This window comes from Syzygium oleosum, unplaced genomic scaffold, assembly GCF_021117445.2.
Source record: "Syzygium oleosum isolate NSW1041296 unplaced genomic scaffold, Sole_v2.1 Sole_v2.33, whole genome shotgun sequence".
NCBI classification, from domain to species: Eukaryota; Viridiplantae; Streptophyta; class Magnoliopsida; order Myrtales; family Myrtaceae; genus Syzygium; species Syzygium oleosum.
Window position 1 is genome coordinate 1,969,018 of NW_026607517.1, and position 20,767 is coordinate 1,989,784.

The following is a 20,767-nucleotide window of genomic DNA, read 5'->3' on the forward strand; positions in this document are numbered from 1 at the left end:
AACCCGGTCCAACTTGAGTAAGGTGCGGTGGCCGAATCTAATTACTTTTTCTCAAACCTCTAACATTTGTAGCATGGTATGATTTATTTAAAACTTATGAAAGGGAGCTGCTCATGATAAAAGTTTATATGTTAAATTATCACATGTTTTTCACCATGTAGCAAGATATTATCTTATCGTTTGGACGAAAAAAAGAAGAAATTTGTTTCTCTTACTACGGTTTTGGTCCAAAAGCAAGAAAAGAAAGATCCACTAACTGTCATGTCACGATACTTGTAGTTGATCGCAAGTTGACATTATATGTCTTAATCGTAGGAAGTGACAGAAGAAATGGTTTGCATGGCGTGAAGATATTGCATATCTTAATGTGTTGTAATGAATGGAAGAATCCTTCTTTGGATTTATTCCATATAGTTGGCTTGGCGTGGCATGCATATGCATTGATAGCCAGACTTTGAAGGAACCTTCACATTAATTTGCATTCTCATTTATTATATTAGTCTTGTATGCATAAGTTCCATGTTTACCTTTTTTTGATAGTTTTTCTAGTTCTCATGGCTGACCTTGATGATCACTAACCTTACGTGCAAAGTTGCTCGACAACGTCAAGGGGAGAGCCTTGCAACCATGGGGGCCGAGTGCACAACTTCTCGACCTCGATCGAGATTCACTATTTTCACTCGAGGATATAGAAAATAGATATTGTCCGTAGACTCATTCTAGTAGACCAAGCTAATCATATATGTCCAAAGAAATCATGATATCCATGCCGATCCGCACTCAAATTTGTATAAACTCTTCAAAGTATTCTGCACTATGAATAGCTTAGTTTATATCAATCCTTGTTTAGAAGAATGATAATAATATACGATCATTTTTTTCTGGACTATGTAATGACACACGAAGGCGAGCAATCCAATGTGGCGTCCAAGGAAAGGTGTTAAAATACATAACTAACGACAATGAAAACAAACAAATTACATCGTTATCCGACTGACAATGTCAAGAAGCGCACGACGTTTCTTCTCTAACATTTCACCGCAACCCTAGAAAACATGGGGATTTGCAGCTCCAGCGAGTCGACGTCCGTGGCCACCGTGAAGCTCATCCTCCACGACGGTCGGCTTCAGGAGTTCTCGTACCCGGTGAAGGCATCGCACGTGCTCCAGAAGAACCCCGCGTGCTTCATATGCGACTCGGACGACATGGACTTCGACGATGTCGTCGTGGCCGTCAGCTCCGAGGAGGATCTCCTGCCGGGGCAGCTCTACTTCGTGCTGCCGATGAGCTGGCTGGGTAGCCCGCTCCGGCCAGCTGAGATGGCGGATTTGGCCGTGAAAGCAGACTCAGCTTTGAAGATGAGTAAAGATCAAGCGAAGCGGGTGTATAGCGCACGCAGATGCGGGTGTGATAGGGAAACAGTGGTCGAGCCGGTGGTGCTCGCGAGCACGAGAGATGTGAGAACGACACATCGCAATAGAATTTCTCGTGTTGGCAGAGGTGCCGGCGACAGAAGATTGCCGGTGGAGAGAAGAGGGAGAAGCGGTAGTCACAGCGGACGTCGTGGACGCGGTTTCAAGGCAAAGCTAAGTATCATCGTGGAGGAAGACTAATAATTTCGATAGCACTTCTCATTTTGGGCCAAAGTCTTGACTGCAGTATAGTTGTAACTTTGGGGTACATATGGCAAAACCTAAGCATTATCCTTTTTGGGCCATGCAATGCAATACCTAAGGAGCGTAACTTAACGTGCATTGGTAGCTGCTAGTGTTCTCTCATTTTCCTCGTAAATTAGTTTTGTCCAACTCAATTCTAACTGGCAAAGAGAAAAGAATCAGCTAAGAGTGGACAAGAGATTCAATAACTATACGATTTCTTTGGAAGCGACTTAATTATAACATAACATTTCGAGCTTGCATCGGTTGATTTTTGCTTTAATACGACATTCCAAATGGTGTTACTTTACAATCTCAAATTTCATCGAAAATGGACGGTAAAAGGGGATGGCCTTCGTGAGTTTTGTGTCCAAAACTACTTCTTGAAAGACCCTTTTTCGTTATTAATCCCGACTAGATTTTCAATATAGTACGGTTCTTGTGATAGTGTCTGAAATCCGAGCTTGATCAAGGATGAACCGAAGAGAATGAGAAGGTTAAGCAGAAGAAGAAATGAAGAGTTAGCAGTAAACTATTGACATGTGAAGGTACGAACGCAATGGTTAAGATAAGGAATGGGTAGACGAAGAGAGAGGACGAAGCATCGTCAAACCTTTTTTTTTTCTTTATTTTTCTAATATAGCATTGTTGAACTTATTGATTACTCCAAAGTAACATCTCGAAGACCGACGCTTTTACATCATAATTATTAAGAGCTAACAGCCAAAAAGAGCGAAAGAGAAAGGAAGCCTTCAAGAAACGTGAGCCGTGCGATGAAACCTTAAACTAGGTAAAACTGACCACGATGCTTTTGTCTTTGCTCACTAGAGTTCCACTTCACATTCACACGAGACGACGTGGAGGAAGGGGGACTGATAGTGGCACGGATGATAATTCCAATGCTCTTGTCACTGTTGCCTATATGTATTTACTCATGAATCAATCAATTTACTTGTTCATTAAGTAGATATGGTATGGAATTATTGGCGAATATTCTTTATTTCAAGCAACTATTCTTAATATTGTCACGTGGAATGTCAGGTCCTTTGCTCTGAAGTTCTTCATTACAACAACATTAATTTCTAAGAATTGGTTCCCAATCGTGAAAAAGGCCTCTATGTCAGAAAATCAATATGAATTACACGATCCACTCTAATACATGGTATCAAAGATAGAGATATCTGACTTCGATTCCTCACTCTCCAATTACCCATTTATGAATTTTTCATTGGTAGAATGCTAAAAATAGTGGAGATTATTTCTCAATGACTTAAACTTTTGGAACAAATGGTTAGAACCAAAACTAAAAGGCTGTACGCATTTGCAACGTGGTGATCATGGGTATTTCCCCGTCATCGGGTTTGAAACTTAATCCTCAAAAGACTGAGCTATTTTTGGCTGGCTATTTTTAGGATTATTTGAATGAATTGACTACTATGAGCGATTTCTGTAACACCCTGGGGTCCGCCGCTATACACATTTTATTCGCTTTGGGCCCTACTGGGCTCTCACGGTTTTGTTCATTTGGCCTGCCGGCGACCCAGGCACTTATTTGAGACTTTTTGGGCACTTCGGGTCCTTATTTGAGACTAATTGGGCACTTCAGGCCCTTATTTGACACCATGTCCACTTTGGGTACCAAATTAAGAAAACGCTTCCACTTGAGGTACCAAAATGGAATTTTCCCCAGAAAACGTATATGTACAGATAGAACCCCGAACCTTATAAGCCAGTATATGACTCCCCCTTAGACGATGTGGGGACGATGTGGGACAAGATAGGCTCTTCCCTTCCTTACGCACGTCCGAGGACCACCCTCGCTGTGACCCCACACGCGATCGAGAGTCGGTTCTTATACCACTTGTAAGAACCTGGGGGACTATCACTGTGTAATATTATCCGCTTTGGGCCCATTAGCCCTTACGGCTTTAAAACACGTTACACAGAGTAGAGAAGCCTAAGCCTTATCAATCAGTCCAGGACTCCCTCCTAGGCGATGTGGGACAAGAGAGGCTTCCCTCCTTCCTTGCGCACATCAAAGGACCGAGGCGCAGACGCATCGCCATCCCTCCTCCCCGCGCACCGTCGCCTGGGCCGTCGTGAGGGGGAGTCCTGGACTGGTTTATAAGGTTCGGGGTTCGGTGTTCTCTATCTGTATATACGCGTTTTCTGGGCAAAGCCCTGAGGAACAAAATCATGAGGGCCCAGTGGGGCCCAAAGCGGATAATATGTGTACACTGGCGGACCCCGGGGTGTTACAATTTCTAGTTAGGTATCTTGGCTGGGCTTTGATGTCTAGGATGAAACATCATCTTGATCAATGCGGCATCTCACGAATGCAGGGGGATTCCAGTTGATTCGGTCTGTTAATTACAGCCAGATCAACTACTGGTGCCAATTTTTCATATTGCCCAAGAAAGTAATCGAGGTAATCGGGAGCAAGTGTATTTTTCATTTTTTGTGTGGAAAGGTAAAACCTGAATCAGCTAAAGGTGCAAGATTTGCATGAGAAGATATCTGTCTACCTAAAAGTGAAGGTGGTTTGGGACTTATTAGAAGACTTGGCTCTTGGAATTTAGCCTGTATTATTAGAGAATCTATGGAGATTGCTGTTGATGTCTGGATCCATGTGGGTAGCTTGGACTAAATGTTATCTTCTTAAAGGGGTCTTTATCTGGCAATAATGCCTAAACACGACTGCACTTATGCTTGGAGAAGGATTCTCAAAGCCAGACCTCTTTTAAAACCTTATGTTGAGCACTTGATTGGAGATGGGGAAAACACTTACAGTATGGCATGATGACGGGCATCTTTTGGTGTTTTATCTGAAGTTTATCCTCCAAGGGTTATCTAATGATTCTTCCTTGCCTCTGCATGCTAAGGTGTCATGTGGAGAGGAGTGGACGTGGCCTGCTGCTAGGTCTGGTTCTTTAGTTGATATTAAGGTTGTCCTTTGTCATAACTTTCAGCCATTGCTCTTGTCGCGACCTAAATTTCTCAGGCTAATGAATTATTAAGACTAAGCCTAACTCGAGCCCTCCCAAGCCCTATCAATTCGCAACTTAGGGTTTAAGTTTTTAACATGCAAAATTTTTCATGCTTGAAGTTGCTACTAATCTATTTGTGGTAGGTCGATTAAAAACCTAAATAAAATATAGGGAGATATGTTTTATTTCTACGAATCAGAGATTCTAAGCTCGGGGACTTGGTTACGCTAGATCTAGCCTAACGTCCTTTCGGTACCTTTTCTTTTCAAAAAAAAAATATTTATGCAAACAGTCTGGATCTATTTTATTACCTAATCACTAACATGTGAGGTGTTCATGCGAGTGCGCAAACCACCAATTTAACACCCAAGAAAGCAATAAATAAATTGCAAGATTAGGAGAATGACGTACCTTAGAGCAACGCAAGCATCTGCATTGTTAGTAGAAAATCATACAGACAATCCTATTATGATTTCTAATTAACAAAGCAAGGCACTCAAGGTGTTCTTTAGGGTTTGCGCTTTATTAAAATGCAAACTAACCTATATGCAATGACGTGCAAAAAATGACATGCGATTAATGCAACCTAGCATGCGAACTATATGTCATGCGACGACGTGACCTAATTCTAATGACGGACAAATGATTTATTTTTGGTATTTTTCCAATGAAATTCGAAATTAAAAAAAATGTCTAAATTAACATGCAATCTAACAACTTCTTTTTTTGATATTTTTTATTAAAATTCGAAATTAAAAGTTACTCAAATTAAGAATGCAGTCTATCCTAATCTATCCTAAAGCAACTCATTCTTTTTGGGATTTTCATGGAAATTCGGAATCTTAAAATAACCTAAATAATCTATTAAGATTAGAATAATACCTAATTTAAACTAGGAAATAAATTATCTTAAATCCTAATTTAAATTAAATAATTATCCCATCTTCTAGATACATTTAGGATTTCCTAAACATGCAAAACCTCTAATTTAAATCCTAACTAACATATTTTTGGATTTTCTTTATTTAAAAAAAAACAATCAAACAAAGATAACAACCGCACTCAAACAATCCATGCAATCCGTAAGATTCTTCTTATCAAATTTGGATTAGGAAAAGAAATCAAACTAACGGTCATATCTATGGGGTTATAGATATCGACGGAAAGTTGATTGTTTGAATTTGGAAAGCGAATATAATCTATTATCGTATCCAAGTGATTATGGATAAGATAACGATTTTCCGTATAGCCGCGTATCGTACCTTAGGGATAAGATCGGATAGTCGTCCAGATACGTTGCAAAATTAGGAAAAATTCCTAATTTTGGACATTCTAGAACATTGTAGATAAAGAAAACATTATCCTAAAAATTTCTAGCAATCCACAGAATATTCACCAAAATATTTGAAATATCGAAAAACTAGGAAACCAAATATTCCGAAAGTATCGGATAACGTTCTTACCTAATTTCGGGATATTTCCAAATTTGAACTCGCGGATTTGGATTGCGGATCGGGATGACCGACGGCGGACCGGCGGCGGTAGCGACAGCAAAGCTGGTCGTCGTGATTCTCGATCACAACTTGGGATGCTTGGCAAACCTCAGCTTGATAATGGATCGGCTATGGTATGGCAGGGAGACGATGAAAAGAATTGTTGAGTCGAGCTTGCTATGAACTCGCTGGGGTGGTTTGCCGAGCCAAGGAACACACTGATCTGGAGTGGAGGCTACTGCGATGTCGCCTGGATTTGTCCGACGTGCGGCTACCCTTGTGCTGGACCGTCGACTTGGTTGAACAAGAAGCAAACACCGGAGAAATTGGATCGAGCGACGCAGGGCAAGGACTGGAGCCTGCCTATTTACTGATTTTGCTGAAAGAATCGCTGGAACACTGAATCGCAATGGCACTGACTGAATTGGAGTTTTGGAGCGTAAGATGCCGCTGATTTGGAGCACAAGAAGCAGCAAGACCCAAGTGATGGCGTTGGTGTGAGTGGTAGACAACGCAACACTGAAGAAAACTCCAACTTTTGACTTTTTCCTGCACTTGCTCTCACTTTGTGAATTTCTGTGTGCGCTTGACCATGTCTAGTGTTGACTAGATTTTATTGCTTTGGCAGTGGGTCTTCGATGGCCATTTCCCTGGAAAGATGGAAGTATTGGCGCGGCGATGATGGATGGTTGCCAAGCACAGGAGGAAACACGGCGGGAGAAGAGAACTTCTCTTCTTTTTCCGCCGTCAATCTCTCTCTCTCCAAAAAAAATTCTGATTTGGGAATTACGAGAACTTTCCTGATTAAGAGGTATAATCACATATTTATATCGCAACCCTAAGTTAATTAGTCAGGCTTCCTAGTCCTAATGGGCTTAAGCTTAGGCTTTTATCCTTTAATTTTTATTTAATTCCAAATGGGCCGAATTAATTTGGGTTTTTCTCTAATTAAGCTTGATGGGCTGATTTAAGCTCAAATTAAGACAACCAAGGCCTTTTAGACTTGTGATTTTCGACCCCCCTCTTCCGAGCGAGACGAGTTTTGTTCGGTACTCGAGCTTGATTTATGCAATGGATTTTCAACTTACTTACTGCCGCCGGTCCGATATTAAATGCAATTAAACTACATGATCCTAAATTATATGCTATGTGATTTTGATATTTTTATTTAGGGGTTAAAATTTAATCCCTAATTTTCTATGCAATTAATCACTAAATGATGTGCCAAAATTTAGGCGCGTCAACACATAGAGTTATCTTTACTGGCTCTAGCTCAAGCGCTTTTACTAATGCTGAGGATGGGAAGTTAGTCAGAGAAAGGAGGCAGAAGGTTCCTTGGCACAGATTGGCGTGGGTTAAACCCAACTTTGCCTAAATTTGCCCTCAGAACTTTGATGGCCATCCTCAATAGATTGCTGACTCTTGATAGATTGCGTTAGTGGAGGGCTGTCCATACTTCTTGTGTGTTGGGTGGTTCTTCTTTGGAAGCTAGGCAACACTCATTTTTTTTTACTGTTCTTTCTCTAAGGAGGTTTGGGGCAAACTTTTGAACGTAAGTGGTGTACGAATGCCCATTGGAGGATGGCAAGTTGAATTCGATTGGGTAATTCATCGCTTGAAAGGCAGGGCATTTGCCAAAACTCTTTTGAAATTAGCCTGGATTGGATCAACCTACCAGCTTTGGAGGGAAAGAAATGAGGTTATTTGCAATGGTTCTGCTCCTTGTGCGGACAGAGTTTCACATTATGTTCTTTACTCTGTGAGAATCGACATGGCTATGCTTCTCGAGGGAAAGGAATCTGTGTTGGGACCATCTATCAGATAAGACAATATGTATGACTTGGAGCACTGATCATCAGTTGCTTGTTTTTTTTATTGTGATGTCCAAGCACAGCTCTTCTTGTTGATTCTGGTGTTCTTCCCTCATTATACTGTGCTATGAAAGCAACTTATGTATAAAAAAAATAGAAATGGACAGAACCATATAATGCAAACCACGGCATTATTTTCTTTATTGATACTTATTTTGCTTTCAGATTTTACAAAGGAGCAATAAAAAGTTTAAGGCTTCATTTCAGATTTGATAGCAGCAACAAGCTGGTCATAAGCTTCCCCCCAAGCACTCTTCATTTCTGGGCACCACATCTCTGGAACCGCTTCTTTTATGGTCTCCACCAGTGCATATTTCGTCACCTGTCCCAATTTTTACATACACGGTCACAATTTCTTTTCACAAGTTACTAACAGCACTCAATGCAAATTTGAAGAAGCTTCCAAAAACTGAAACAAGAAAAGGGTTAATCATAAGCATGCGTTTCCATTATTGTACCTCAAAATGTTCGTCGACCACGCCGCTCTTATGGTGGACAGAACCCAATTTCTTCAGGCTCGACTCTCGCACTGTGACTTTGCCCGCTTTCCGGAGCTGCGCCGCTGATTCACAGGTCTAAAAACAAAAGAGTGCCAAAGGGAGTTGATTGATCAAGAGAAGAGCAATGGGAGTAAAATTGGACGAGGCATTTGATGGAAGTAATGAACACAAAAGATCAAACTAATATCAATTTCAAATCACAGACAAAGGGCCTGAGCAACTCGATGGTGGGCTTGGCCCAACTCGTAGCTCATCTACAGAAAACGGTCTGATGACTCTGATCTAGCAATATAGTCATGAGAATGATGAAACTGAGGGGGACTTTGCTTTTACCATGACGAAAACAGACATGGCATGGGTCTTGAGCTTAGGATTCTGTTCAAGTGGAACATTCGAGTCCCTCAGGAATGGAAACATCTTCCGGGCTGATGGGGCAATCTCAAAGATCCTGCACATTCAGTACCCAATCATTTTCTTGCTCTCCATTCAGAACACACAATAAAAATGAACATTTGTTGAACAATTTACAAATGGTTCGAATTTGTCGCCCATAGACACACAAAGATTACTTACTTCAAGAACAATTTGAGGCCCAGTTCTGCAGAATTCTTCTTCATCGCACTCCATGACTTCACCACCAAGGTTTCCTGCTCTTCTGTGAAAACTCTTCCTTCCATTTGGTTCTATTACTTCCTTTTTCCTATCGAAAGTGGGTTTTTGAAAAACTGAGCAAGTGGTACCGCTAATTAAGAGGTTGGATTTGAGATGGTTTGGGTTCTCGAAGCAATCTTGAAATGGAGTGCACGTATATATAGGGTGAGGCCATGAAGATGGAGAGTAGCCCTTCATGGCTCTTCATGGCACTGAGAAGCCATGTTCAGTTCAACTTGTGTACTTCGATTCAATCCTTTTGCTGATAATGTTTGATTTGGCACGGGTGATGAGCCATCACATGGAAGAAAACCAGGGGCCGTCCGCTGCCCAAAGGAACACAGTTTTAAGGTTTTTGACCAAGTGATGGGCCTTGGTTGACATCTTGGCTGATAAAGAAGGTCCCTTTCCTTTTATTTTTTTAATTATGTCTCCCTTAAAATAGACAGAGTCAATGTATGAGTATGGGCAAATTGACTCAAACCTAGAAGAGCAAAATTAATTTGGGAATCAATTTTCCATGCCGTGGCCGTGTGGTATGCAGCGTGGTACGCTTCGTTTTCATGCACCAAATTAAGGTTTATCTTCAATCGAACCAAAGGCATATTCACAAAGGATTAGAAAATTCTCGATGCACATTTTTTCTGTCATGACAGTATTCTAAGAAATTGAGTCAAATAATCATCGAATTCGAGATCTCGTGAGTCTTACAACTTAGAGGAGCATGACCTCAATCGCTGCATCTAACTCGGGTCAATCAGGGTTTAAAAAGGACTTTGCTAACCACTTGAGCTCGCGTAGGGCCCTGTACCAAGAGGCAAAGACTCGGACAGGAGTGCCATGTCTTCTCCATACATATACAAACCATCTTTTTTTCTAATTTCACATTCTTTTACATCTTTATACTAAAATATATCACAACACCTATGGATCGGTAGACTTTATTGTTTTTTAAGCTACTGAGAGTTTAAGACGATCCAGATACTTTAGATGATGGTTTCTTTAGTTTCTGGTTTAATTAATTAGAAGATTGGGGTCCAATAATTAAGCATAAAATATTAAGACAGCCGCCATGCCCTCAGTAGAAGCAACATTCGCTTTCCCCATGATCTGTCTTCTTCTCTGCAAGCACTTAAAGTTATATGACTGATTGGATCGACTGTGAGCCATCCGAATTCACGAATCTGCTTTCAAAATTGAATTTTTCTACCGCAAAGATCAACTTTGGAGGATCGGTGCATCTGTCATCATTTTTCTTCCAATGTTGTGGGCACAGGGTGTCGTTCCTAGTCTCTTGCTGCTATTCATTCGGTTCATTTAATCAAGTCATATCATCTTCATTAGAACCATGAAATTTGCCACCTATAGCACAAACTAGTAAGAATTCAGGTGGCCACAAGTGCGACACAAATTCTCGTCATTGACGAAACTGTATAATCAGAAGAAAGACATACAGCATTATGCAGGATCATTGAGGACAACTGCATACATTACTTTCACATCTCCACAAGTTTTAGTAGAACTCTCTCTCTCTCATAGTGTGTGTGTGGTGGAGAAATATCAGGTGGAAATCTGAGGTTTCATTTAGCTCTTGATCGCGGCTGCCAACTGATCGTAAGCTTCTCCCCATGCACTCTTCATCTCGGGCGACCACATCTCCGGCATCGCCTCTTTGATGGTTTCCAACAATGCGAACTTCACAACCTGCAAAATACAAACCACCATATTAAACGTTGCCCCGCGAGTGCGTGAATGATAAAGAATCAATCTTTTATCTTTGAGTTCACTGGATTTGACAAGACCCCTTTTTGCCTTGAGGATACTTCAAATTAGCACCTTCATCAAATTAAAACTATACAAGGCAGATACAAATGATTAGAATCTTGCCTCGAAATGTTCGTCCGCCACGTTATATTGGAAATGAGTAGCACCTAAATCTTTTAAAGTGGACTCTCTCACAGTAGCTTTTCCGGCTTTACGAAGTTGTACTGCCGATTCACAAGTCTGTCGAACAGCATGAATGAAGATATCAGAATAACTTAACCTTGAACGATAGCGGAAAGGAGCAATTAAATTCGGGATTATCCCTAACAAAATGATCAGTGGGTAAAAAAGTGAACTCTGACCATGACAAATACAGTCATGGCATGGGCCTTGAGCTTTGGGTTTTGCTCCACAGGAACATCTGAATCTCTCAGGAAGTTAAATAGCTTCTTGGCTGATGGTGCAATCTCAAAGACTCTGCTCAATTCATGTGAAAACAAACCACATTATGGTTGATCCTAATTTAAATACAGCTTTGCTTGCATATTTGTGAGGTACTAAAGAAAGGAAGCGTTGTCTGTGGTCATCACCTGAGGAAGAATTTGAGACCCAGCTCAGCAGCATTCTTTTTCATTGAATTCCATGACTTGAGGACAAGAGCTTCCTGTTCTTCTGTGAAGGCTCTAACTTCCAACTTTTTAATCCTCTCCACACCTTTTACAGGAAAAGATATAATTTTTAGAGACCGGGAATATAAAATGACATCTGCATAGAAGATGAAGACTTCGTTTTCCTTACCTCTAAGAGGCTGCAAATTTCTACATCTGAGCCTGCCCAACGATCCATCTCTTTTGACCCATGACAGCTCGTTGGACTGACCCTGATGCCCGAGTCCTGACCCAGATTTGGGCATTGAAATAGTCCCACGAGCAAAGGCATGAACTTCAGTTCCTACAGCATGAAAAGTAATTCGCTTCAACAAAGGGAGAGGTATGCATGAGAAATAATCAAGATGGAAGCAGAAAAAGAAGACAGCTAAGGAGACCACACCATTAGAGACGTGAGTCTTGATGTTCATGAGATTCATGGTTTTTGGTTGCTGATCTGTTGATTAGAGAGACTAAGAACTGAACCGAAGGTTCGCTGATTGTCAATTGTTTATATTGAGAAGCAGTGGTTCTGTTTTCACTTTTGTTTTAACTTGGAACCTTGTAAGGGAGACAGCTCCTCTCTAGCTGAGGCTGAATGTATCTTCACCAGTTGGGTTCTCTTAGAGAAACTGAAGACGTCGCCTGCCCTTATGAGACTGCTAAAAGCCGACCCTTTCGAGCTTGGGAAGAGCCAAATTGCATTGTTTATTTTTTGCAAGCGACAGACCCAGATGAGCTTTCTTTTCCCCAACCTAATTCACTGGCGCCGCGTGTAAACCCAACTTTTTCCACTTTCCATGTTGGACGGGAAACCATTGAATTCATCATACAGTGTTTGTAGACTTATTGTAGAATAACATGATTTCATTAATATTTACTTAGTAATATATATGCTCGTGCCTCGTCAAAGAGCAGACACTGCTCATTGCAAATAAAAACAATATAGACAATTCCCGATAGACCCATCAGTTCAGATAATTGGAGTTTTCATATGTTGTTATCGTCCCGTATCACGACATGGCCCTTACATACTGATGGTAACTAAAGATCACCACTTGAACCTCAGGTTCATAACGGGACAAAAGGGGTTTGTGCACAGAGAGAGAGAGACTTATGGAAGCAAGAGAAATTTGCGAGTTGCATAACAGATCAATTATCAGGCCAAAAGAGCACATACACATAGCATATCAACTAGAATCAAGATGAAGCAAATAATATGGAAATCGGACAAAATCGTGCACCAGCATGCCTTTATCAACCTGACTTCTCAGTGTCACATAGAACAAAGATGTACAAGAAGATGCGAGACAACCAAAACTAACCACACCCGTAGTTTACATCAGATGTTGCAACAACAGACTCGAATGGAACTTCAACTCTCTCCTTAACAAGGCATCTAGGTTGCCCATTCTCCACGACTAATACTTTTCCGGGAGGACACTGAATACCTCGTTCATTGCTTCTAACTACTTGTCTAAAAAACAGACCCAGATGCTTTAAGGGCCCATTGCTTGTCTCAGACTTAGCACCAAAACCAGCCAAGCTCAGTATTGATATCATACCAACAAGAGTAGCCACCGTCTTGGCTGCTGAACCAATGAAGTGACGCAGTCGTAGGCCCTGGTTTCTTGACCCGCTTTGTCCCTGATTCTTCTCGATCTCATTCATATTCTTCTTAAATTCGTTTGTGAGATCCGAAGAGATTATCCCATTTCGGACAGACTTGCGTGGGGAAAAGCTTGAAAGATGAAGTGGAGGGCGGCTAGGGTATGGTGGAAGCAGGAGGTCGTTGTTGTGCTCCACCGTTTCTCCAGCAAAAGCAGAGGCCTCTTGAATGACTTCCAATTCTTCCCCTTTGTACTCCTTGAGCTTATCAAGAAGCATATTGCGGCTGTATTCAATCTCAGCAAGGGCAGCTTCCCTCTCATACCGGTGGTTTTGTTGCATAGCCTGGCCATTGAAATCAATCTTTTTAGGTTATGTTAATTACAGAGCTCAATAAATTTGTTGCACTAGCGTATATGAACACCAAAGCATATAAGATGGCTCGAAGAAGGAAATATGGAGGTCAAGCTTGTTCCTATGTAGTAACTAAAAGAGCAAGCCCGTTGATTTTGATAGACCAACGCCACAACTCTCATTTCACTGAGGAATAACATGAGACGATATTTTAAAAGTACGCCACAGTGAAGCCCTGAGACATCTCACTCGTCAGACTAGACCACTGAGGGGTCAAAAAGAGCAAGAAGCTCAGCTGCATCCCATGACAATTTCAAAAATATGGTTAAGTGAACCACAAAAGAACAAACACAAGTTCTGCATTGCATTGGCTAAAAATTACAAACATCTGCTGCACCTAGTCACGAATGGCTGTCATAGCTCATGCACGTAACACCATGAAAAGCAATAGAGTGATAAAAGAGAAGCTTTGGCAAAAAATTACAAACATCTGCTGCACCTAGTCACGAATGGCTGTCATAGCTCATGCACGTAACACCATGAAAAGCAATAGAGTGATAAAAGAGAAGCTTTGGCAAAAAATTGAAAATCTTGACCTCTCTCATTCCATCTTGTCTCCAGCAGAAGAAGACAGGGAAGTCTAGGAGAGTACGCCGCCAGTAAAATAGTAAAATAGGTGGCTTTGAGTCAAGCCAAATGAAGCTAGATATTTCAGAATATTCTCTCCGTTTAGCAGGGCTAGATGCGTCTCATAAGAATCAAGGACTAACCGTGCCCGACTATATGTTCAATTATACAATTGTGCAATCATGGAACATCTAAAACCTAGTTGCATATGCAATGGAAAAGTATAAAGTTCATCATATTGCATGAGAAAAAAAATGCCAACAAAATGCTCTAATGTTGCTGCACATAAAAGAGTTCATTTAGTATCCAGTATTCACTAAAGGCTACGAAGAAGCTCCTAGACTAACCGACAAATAGAAGTGATTATCCGAATTCATTGGTTCACGCAAATTTTCTGTAATGCTACCCAAATGAGTTTTACACTGACCATTTCAAGTTGCTGCTACAATGCAATGGCATCAGTACCTTCGGAAAACAACTTAGACGAATCTAAGAGCAAAAACATTCATCAACTGAGCTGTTGATTATGACTCGCGAAATGCGAGGGCCTCTAAACATCTCAAGCAAGCCAATCCCGCGAAAAGATAAGACCCGATTCTTCAAAAGCCAGTAAAGAGAAAAAAAAAACCCAACACTTAAGTCATACAGGACAATGCCATTCAGTCAAGTTACATACAAAAACCACTAACACTCCAATCAAGATTCACTATGCTCAACAGGAAAGTAGAATCCCTACAACACAAACAACAACAGCAAATAGGAAAAAAAGAAAAAATGATCCCACAGATGCATTCCAAAATGCGCAGCTAACAACAGCTCCAGCATTTGCAAAATCCAAGGGAAAAGAACAAAACCCGGAAAAGAAAGTAAGATGCACTTTTTTCCTGAGGGGAAAATAAAAGGCAGGATTTTGCGGCGGAAAAACCAGAAAACGAAGCAAAGGGGCTTCGAGAGAGGTGACCTGCAGAGAGGAGAGCTGAGACTCGAGGGCTTCGAGCGCGTCGCATATGCTGAAGAGCGTCTCTGCTTCTTCTCCTTCCTCCGCCTCGTGGACCTCGCCATCTTCTCGCCTCTCGCCCGGCGGTGGCGCAGCGGAGTTGGTGACCCTGTGGACGCAGTTGCCGATCTTCAACCTCAGCTCCGTGGCCCTCGCCAGCACCAACCCAATTCCCTCTTCTTCCATTTCCGTTCAGCCCTTCCTTCAAAATCCCTTCTTTCTTTCGAAGTGATCGTCCGTGCGTCTGGTGGTTTCTCAATTGTCAAACGGACGAGCTATCATTAGGGTTCGTGAACAGGAAAAGAGAGAGGGTTTTCTTGATTTAGGTGGGAATTTTGACAAAGAGGGGGCAGATTTTGCAAAAACCGCCAAACGGGATGAATTGGACCCGCATTTAAGTGATCCTGGTGCTTTCTCAGCAGATAATTCCTTTTGGCTTTTTCCCTCGCTAGCCAGACACAGCGACTGCGGACGGTGGAGACATTTCCCTTTTTCCCTTTTCTGGTCGGAAGACGATGAAGAAGAAATTTCAATGTGCTCGTCTAGGACTGATTCTGTGATTTACTTTCTACACCAGGTCATTCCAGGGAAATTGTCGACACGTCAATGGTTAGAGTTATGAGATCGTGGCACATTCACATTCAAACGTAATTATTTGATGAATGATATGTCTGTCAAATCATGTGAAGTGCATAGTTTCTCAGCTAATCTCTTCAGTTCCCTAAAGTCCTCCGGCACTTTTAATGCCGTAACAGACGAGGTTAAAAGCAATCCTAAAAGCGAGTGAAGTTACTACAGAACTTTTTCACTGTTTCCGCCGAGTATTTGGGAAGGGGGGGAGTTTTCATTTTGGGACATGTGAGTTGGAACATTGAATTCTTAAACAAATAATCTTTTGGAGTCGGATTAATTTCTTGACAATGTGCTTGATCGAAAGGAATGGCAAATGCAAACGACTGGTTTAGCACTAAAACATCTCTAATCTCTCTTTCATCTGTGTATACATAAAGAGAGAATACTCTTGCTTTACATTTTGAGGATTACATTTTGAGGATCTCGAAGTCTGAACAAGACTCAAAATGAAGACTTTTAAGGTCATGCCTAGATCTTAATCCGTGTATACATAATTTGCCTATAAAACTAGCGGTAACAACTAAAGTATCATGCCCCCTAATAAACATTAGATCTAGAATGTATCCTGTCATTATTTTCGCTACTCTTCATTTTCCAAATGGCAAGAGAACAACCCAGTCCTTCATCGTCATGCTCGCACCTTCACTTAACAGCCCATCAGCCCCATACTGAGGTCCAGAGGCCAATCTTTGTGCCATCATTCAACAGCATACCAATGAATGTACCGTCGTTTCTATCCGCATCAATCTGTCAAAGACGAAAAGAGCGCTAGTTGGGGAAGATATATTGCGGTGATGTGGAAGTATGGATCTTGAAAGCCGGTTCTTGTGGAAAACCGGGTATAATCACAAACAGCAAAATGAATAAGCACATCGATGCCAGCTCGCTTATCGGGACCTTCACCACTGAAGTCACAATCAGCCGATCCAATACACGACGATATCTGAAATATATATTGGATATCATATCTCATATATGAGTATATATGTGTAATACTGAAAAAGACAAATGCTACCTCAGGCAGCACTTCTCTAACATATCTATAGACTATACCCCCATAAAAATCCAAATGGCTTCGACTCTGTACAGGAGTTTTTATGGAGTAAAGATAAATATAAAGTTAAAGCAACGAGGAATCCAGATTCCTACTTCCCTCCCTGGAAAGGTTGGGAAAATAAAGGACAAAAATAGATTAGGAAAAGGTAAAAAATTGCACTTGGAGACTGCCATGACGATGTCCAGTCAGAGGAGAAAAGGCTCGTTTAGTTAGGCTAGACTGTACAACCTTCACGCGCACAAACTATATGCAAATTCCACCCATCATAACTTTCGGTCAGTATCCTCCTGCTGGCACATTAAGATCGATTAGTGCCCCAACTAAACCCTCCTTCCTGGCACGCTTCCTTGATGAGCGTCCACCGTCATCCAAACTCCCAGATCCTGAGGGTCGATCAGGTTCTGATGCTCCTAGTATGTAATTTCAACATATCAGCCATGCTACATTCTGAAATCCATTGGTTAAGATGAACCCATGATCATAAGGATAAAAACACTGTCCCCTATAGGGGTGAAATAGCAGAATAAAGCTTAGCAAACAACAGTTTTCCAACTCCAATGTAGAGAAGCCAGCCAAAATAGAAAAATCAACAAAGGAGAGGGGGGGCAGAACCATCACATGTAGAACCCTGGATGACAACTAGGAACCAGGCTCTAGATGAACATGAGAAAGATAATCTATTGAAGTATAACAACCCCGATGAATAAAGACCAGGTCCTCATGGAAGAAGACCAGAAAAAAACTACTACTAGCAAGACACAAGTGCAAATTTAGCAATCCTGTGGGAGAATCAATTATGACACTGAGTCTGTAAAGGGTAGTGCATCACATTTTTTATGTCACATTATATTTCCTCTTTCTTTCAATTTCATAAAAACAAATCCAAGCAAAATAGGATGAAAAATCAGTCAAGCCATAAGTTCAGAATTGAACATTTAATACCAAATCAAAATTATTGGCCAGATTCTCAAAAGTATCAGATAGAGTAAAGGGCAAAGGGGAAAAATTCCTAACAGGTTGAGAGACTACCAAACAGCTCATTAGCTTGTTCCAATCTCAAAGCAAGAAATTATGACATTGAAAGGTCTCAGATCATCGGGGATAATGGAGAGCAATAGAAACAAAAAATCCTTAGCCAAAGAGGAATGAACTAATACTCAACTAAAACCAAAAATAGGAAAGTGGATATATAACCAACCATAAGGTTTGCGTGATATTCTGCACAAGAAGAGAGGAAAGCCAAAGGCATAATTTCTCAGACCAGATCTGAAAGGATGATCAGGAGAAAATACAAGAGGAGGGAGTTAGGAAGATTAAAAAGAAAAAAGAAAGGCATGTCTGTTCCAACCCTAAACATGCTGATCAGAAAAAAATTTCGGTGATGAAGGACATCAACAAGGGCATCACATGAGGATCCACCAAATGAAGGAAATTAAACAGGGCTTCAACATGAGCAGATGTATGTTATTATCCTATTTAAAGCTTTGGTGGAGAGAATGCTGAAGATAAAGCAAATTTTGCTAGGCGAGAGAAACAGTTAGATGAAACAAGGTAAAAAGCCTGAAATAATATAATGATTGTCAATGCCAATGCCCCACGCCCAAAATGAATGCCCCACAAAAACTGACTGATATATTCAAAAATATTCAAAAGTTCTTTTGCTCTGAACTAAATACAGTCTTTGGAATCTAAAAATAGTCATTCTCAGAAGTGAGCAATGAAAGGAGCTCATAGATAGTTACATAGGTTGTTATTTACCAATATGTATGTGTGTGCAAAGATACAATTGGAATTGATGAAGAAAATTCAACCAATCTTACCAGCTTTACCGAAGTCCAAAGGCAGACACTTGTCAGACTCGTCAGCTTTTGCATTTAAAGCAGCGGCTCGCTCAATACCCTTTGACTTGTAAGGAGCTATGTTGTGGGTGCCAAGTATGAGACAGCCCAGTAAATCATTTTCAATGCATTCATACCTGTATGAACCTTCTAAATGAATAAAACCAATCTACCGTTAGCTACAAAAAATATTGAATAGCAATACTCACATTTTTCTACAAAGCGTATCAGTAACCACAGACAGATTGATGACGTGCATCCTTACATCCATCACTTTTTTCTCATCATATTCATCGAATGGCTCTTCTAGAAACTTTGATAGTCTCTCCACATTAGCCTCAAGCTGCTGCTGCTGGTCTTCAAATAAGTGTTGTTTTATGTCTCTTTGCTCTTGTGTCATCTCATCCTTAAATAACTCCTCTCCAAACATATAGAATGCAAATGGGTATGAGAACAAGAGAACCCGCCTAGACCTGAAAAGTCTGTAGAGCCCGTTTGTTACCCAAGTGAAATCCCTGAGAGCTGATTCCTTCTCTTCAGACACAGATACTTTCTCTTGAATAGTTTCCCTCAGTTTGTTCTCAAGCTTAAACGAGTCTAAATGACCCTTGTAGCGGTTATGATAGTGCATGTACCGATACAGATCCCGCTTTGCACGCTCGGACTTTTGCTCTTGGTCTTCCTTGTAGCGACCACAACTATGACCGGCAATATTTGACCAAGTATGGTCTCGCCCCGTAGCACCACCACACAGCCAACTGCATTGAGCAGGATTACATGAAAATTTAAGATCAGGAAGGGCACATTCCACATGAAAAGGCTAAGTAAGGTCACCAACCAGGAAGAAGAAATACTGGAAGGATAGAAATGTTTTAACAAAATAAACCGCAGTAATAAATAGATTAATTTTAATCCATGCAATGTTAAATGGGGAAAAAAGATAAATTAGTAAACGAGAAGAAAATAGATATCTTCTTCAACAAGATGAATGCCATTATCACGGTTTCAAAGAAATCCAGTTTGCACCATGAATAAAATCACAAATATAACAATGTTTATGCTAGACCCTTTTTTTTATTGGTATAAAGCTTATGCTGGACTTATGCCAAAATAAAGGATTGGTTCTTCATAGAAAGGAATTAATTCAGAGATTATTCACCGACTTTTCTCAAGGAAAATAAAGAATCAAAAGAAGATGTAAATGATGGAAAAGAAGAGAAGATGGTAATCACCAAAATGCCTGCCCACAAATACAGCTCACTAGATTGCATCCTCCGTTTTTCTCCACTGGTTTGTGGCACTTTGGACAGGGCTTTGTGTGGACCGTAATCCAATTGACAGTTTCCGATTCATCTCGACACTTTTTACTCCAAAGCTCCCACATCAAGCACGAGCAAGGTGAATGTGCTTCTGATAAGCAACTGAAACAAAACTGTAAACCACATGAACATTCTACCTCACAGCATTCATCTTCCTCAATGCGTATTGCATTCCCGCAATGGGGAGTACTGGGACACCACTTAACCATTTTATTATCCTCAATGTAAGACTCAAGGAGGAATCGGTCGAATTTGTCAGCTAGATCAGGATGCCTTCTTCTGACTAGATCTCTAACAATGGCTTCATCACAAATAGCATTGCATTTGTGTGCCATGCACCTTATCCGCTTGCTTTGACCTTCATTTATCTTCACAACAAAATGCTCAGTCCAACCTATAAAAAGATCAACCATCATTTTTTAAGTGCATCCAAAAGCACACGAAAATATAGGCTGCGTTTGGTTGGACTTTGCAAATGGGCTTTGGGGCTCCAAAGGCCATTGAGCAAATACAAGTAAAGTTTGGCAATTTTTTTGGAGAACTTTGGGGAGATGCAATTGCATTTACGAGTGTAGTTTTTTCCAAACAGCATTTAACTAAAGTTGCTTCCCAACGCACTTTTAACTTACAAACCTTACCAAATACTATTTGCATTTAAGGAAAAACCGAACCAAACACAGACATAATTCAGAAACAATCAAGGTTGAGTCATCTATGTATAATATAACAAGGGTAGTCAACATCTCATTCAAATGACTAGATACTC

At 40.8% G+C, this 20,767-nt stretch overlaps 5 protein-coding genes across 10 annotated transcripts in view; 1 reads left to right on the plus strand and 4 right to left on the minus strand.

Annotated features, from left to right (window-relative positions):
- Window positions 1–1,006: 1,006 nt before the first annotated feature.
- LOC115672926 (uncharacterized) lies at window positions 1,007–1,715 on the plus strand. Its single transcript, XM_030594928.2, has one exon. It carries the CDS (start codon window positions 1,056–1,058, stop codon window positions 1,611–1,613), a length of 558 nt encoding a protein of 185 aa, XP_030450788.1. The 5' UTR covers window positions 1,007–1,055; the 3' UTR covers window positions 1,614–1,715.
- Window positions 1,716–8,120: 6,405 nt separating this feature from the next.
- On the minus strand, window positions 8,121–9,387 carry LOC115672549 (hemoglobin-2). Its single transcript, XM_030594359.2, has 4 exons — window positions 9,080–9,387; window positions 8,840–8,954; window positions 8,465–8,581; window positions 8,121–8,328 (listed from the first exon to the last, which is right to left on the minus strand). The coding sequence occupies exons 1-4, from the start codon at window positions 9,181–9,183 to the stop codon at window positions 8,197–8,199; spliced, it is 468 nt and encodes a 155-aa protein (XP_030450219.1). The 5' UTR covers window positions 9,184–9,387; the 3' UTR covers window positions 8,121–8,196.
- Window positions 9,388–10,557: 1,170 nt separating this feature from the next.
- On the minus strand, window positions 10,558–12,285 carry LOC115672548 (hemoglobin-2-like). The gene is made up of 6 exons (XM_030594358.2): window positions 11,972–12,285; window positions 11,720–11,872; window positions 11,512–11,635; window positions 11,284–11,398; window positions 11,045–11,161; window positions 10,558–10,861 (listed from the first exon to the last, which is right to left on the minus strand). The coding sequence occupies exons 1-6, from the start codon at window positions 12,006–12,008 to the stop codon at window positions 10,742–10,744; spliced, it is 666 nt and encodes a 221-aa protein (XP_030450218.1). The 5' UTR covers window positions 12,009–12,285; the 3' UTR covers window positions 10,558–10,741.
- A 503-nt stretch (window positions 12,286–12,788) lies between these two features.
- On the minus strand, window positions 12,789–15,723 carry LOC115672546 (plastid division protein PDV2). The gene is made up of 2 exons (XM_030594357.2): window positions 15,119–15,723; window positions 12,789–13,521 (listed from the first exon to the last, which is right to left on the minus strand). The coding sequence occupies exons 1-2, from the start codon at window positions 15,338–15,340 to the stop codon at window positions 12,889–12,891; spliced, it is 855 nt and encodes a 284-aa protein (XP_030450217.1). The 5' UTR covers window positions 15,341–15,723; the 3' UTR covers window positions 12,789–12,888.
- A 654-nt stretch (window positions 15,724–16,377) lies between these two features.
- LOC115672545 (probable E3 ubiquitin-protein ligase ARI2) overlaps window positions 16,378–20,767 on the minus strand; it is a 40,763-nt gene continuing 36,373 nt past the window's right edge. For 2 of the 6 annotated variants that reach the window (XM_056304804.1, XM_030594353.2), the window contains exons 4-7: window positions 19,915–20,395; window positions 18,892–19,440; window positions 18,665–18,819; window positions 16,728–17,254 (exon numbers count right to left, since the gene is read on the minus strand). In XM_056304804.1, the coding sequence (XP_056160779.1) occupies window positions 17,121–17,254; window positions 18,665–18,819; window positions 18,892–19,440; window positions 19,915–20,395 (1,319 nt within the window). In that variant the 3' untranslated portion in view covers window positions 16,728–17,120. Of the gene's footprint in view, window positions 16,535–16,727; window positions 17,292–18,664; window positions 18,820–18,891; window positions 19,441–19,914; window positions 20,396–20,767 lie in introns of those variants that run through there. The other 4 variants (XM_056304802.1, XM_056304803.1, XM_030594354.2 and 1 more) reach the window with 4 other exon arrangements.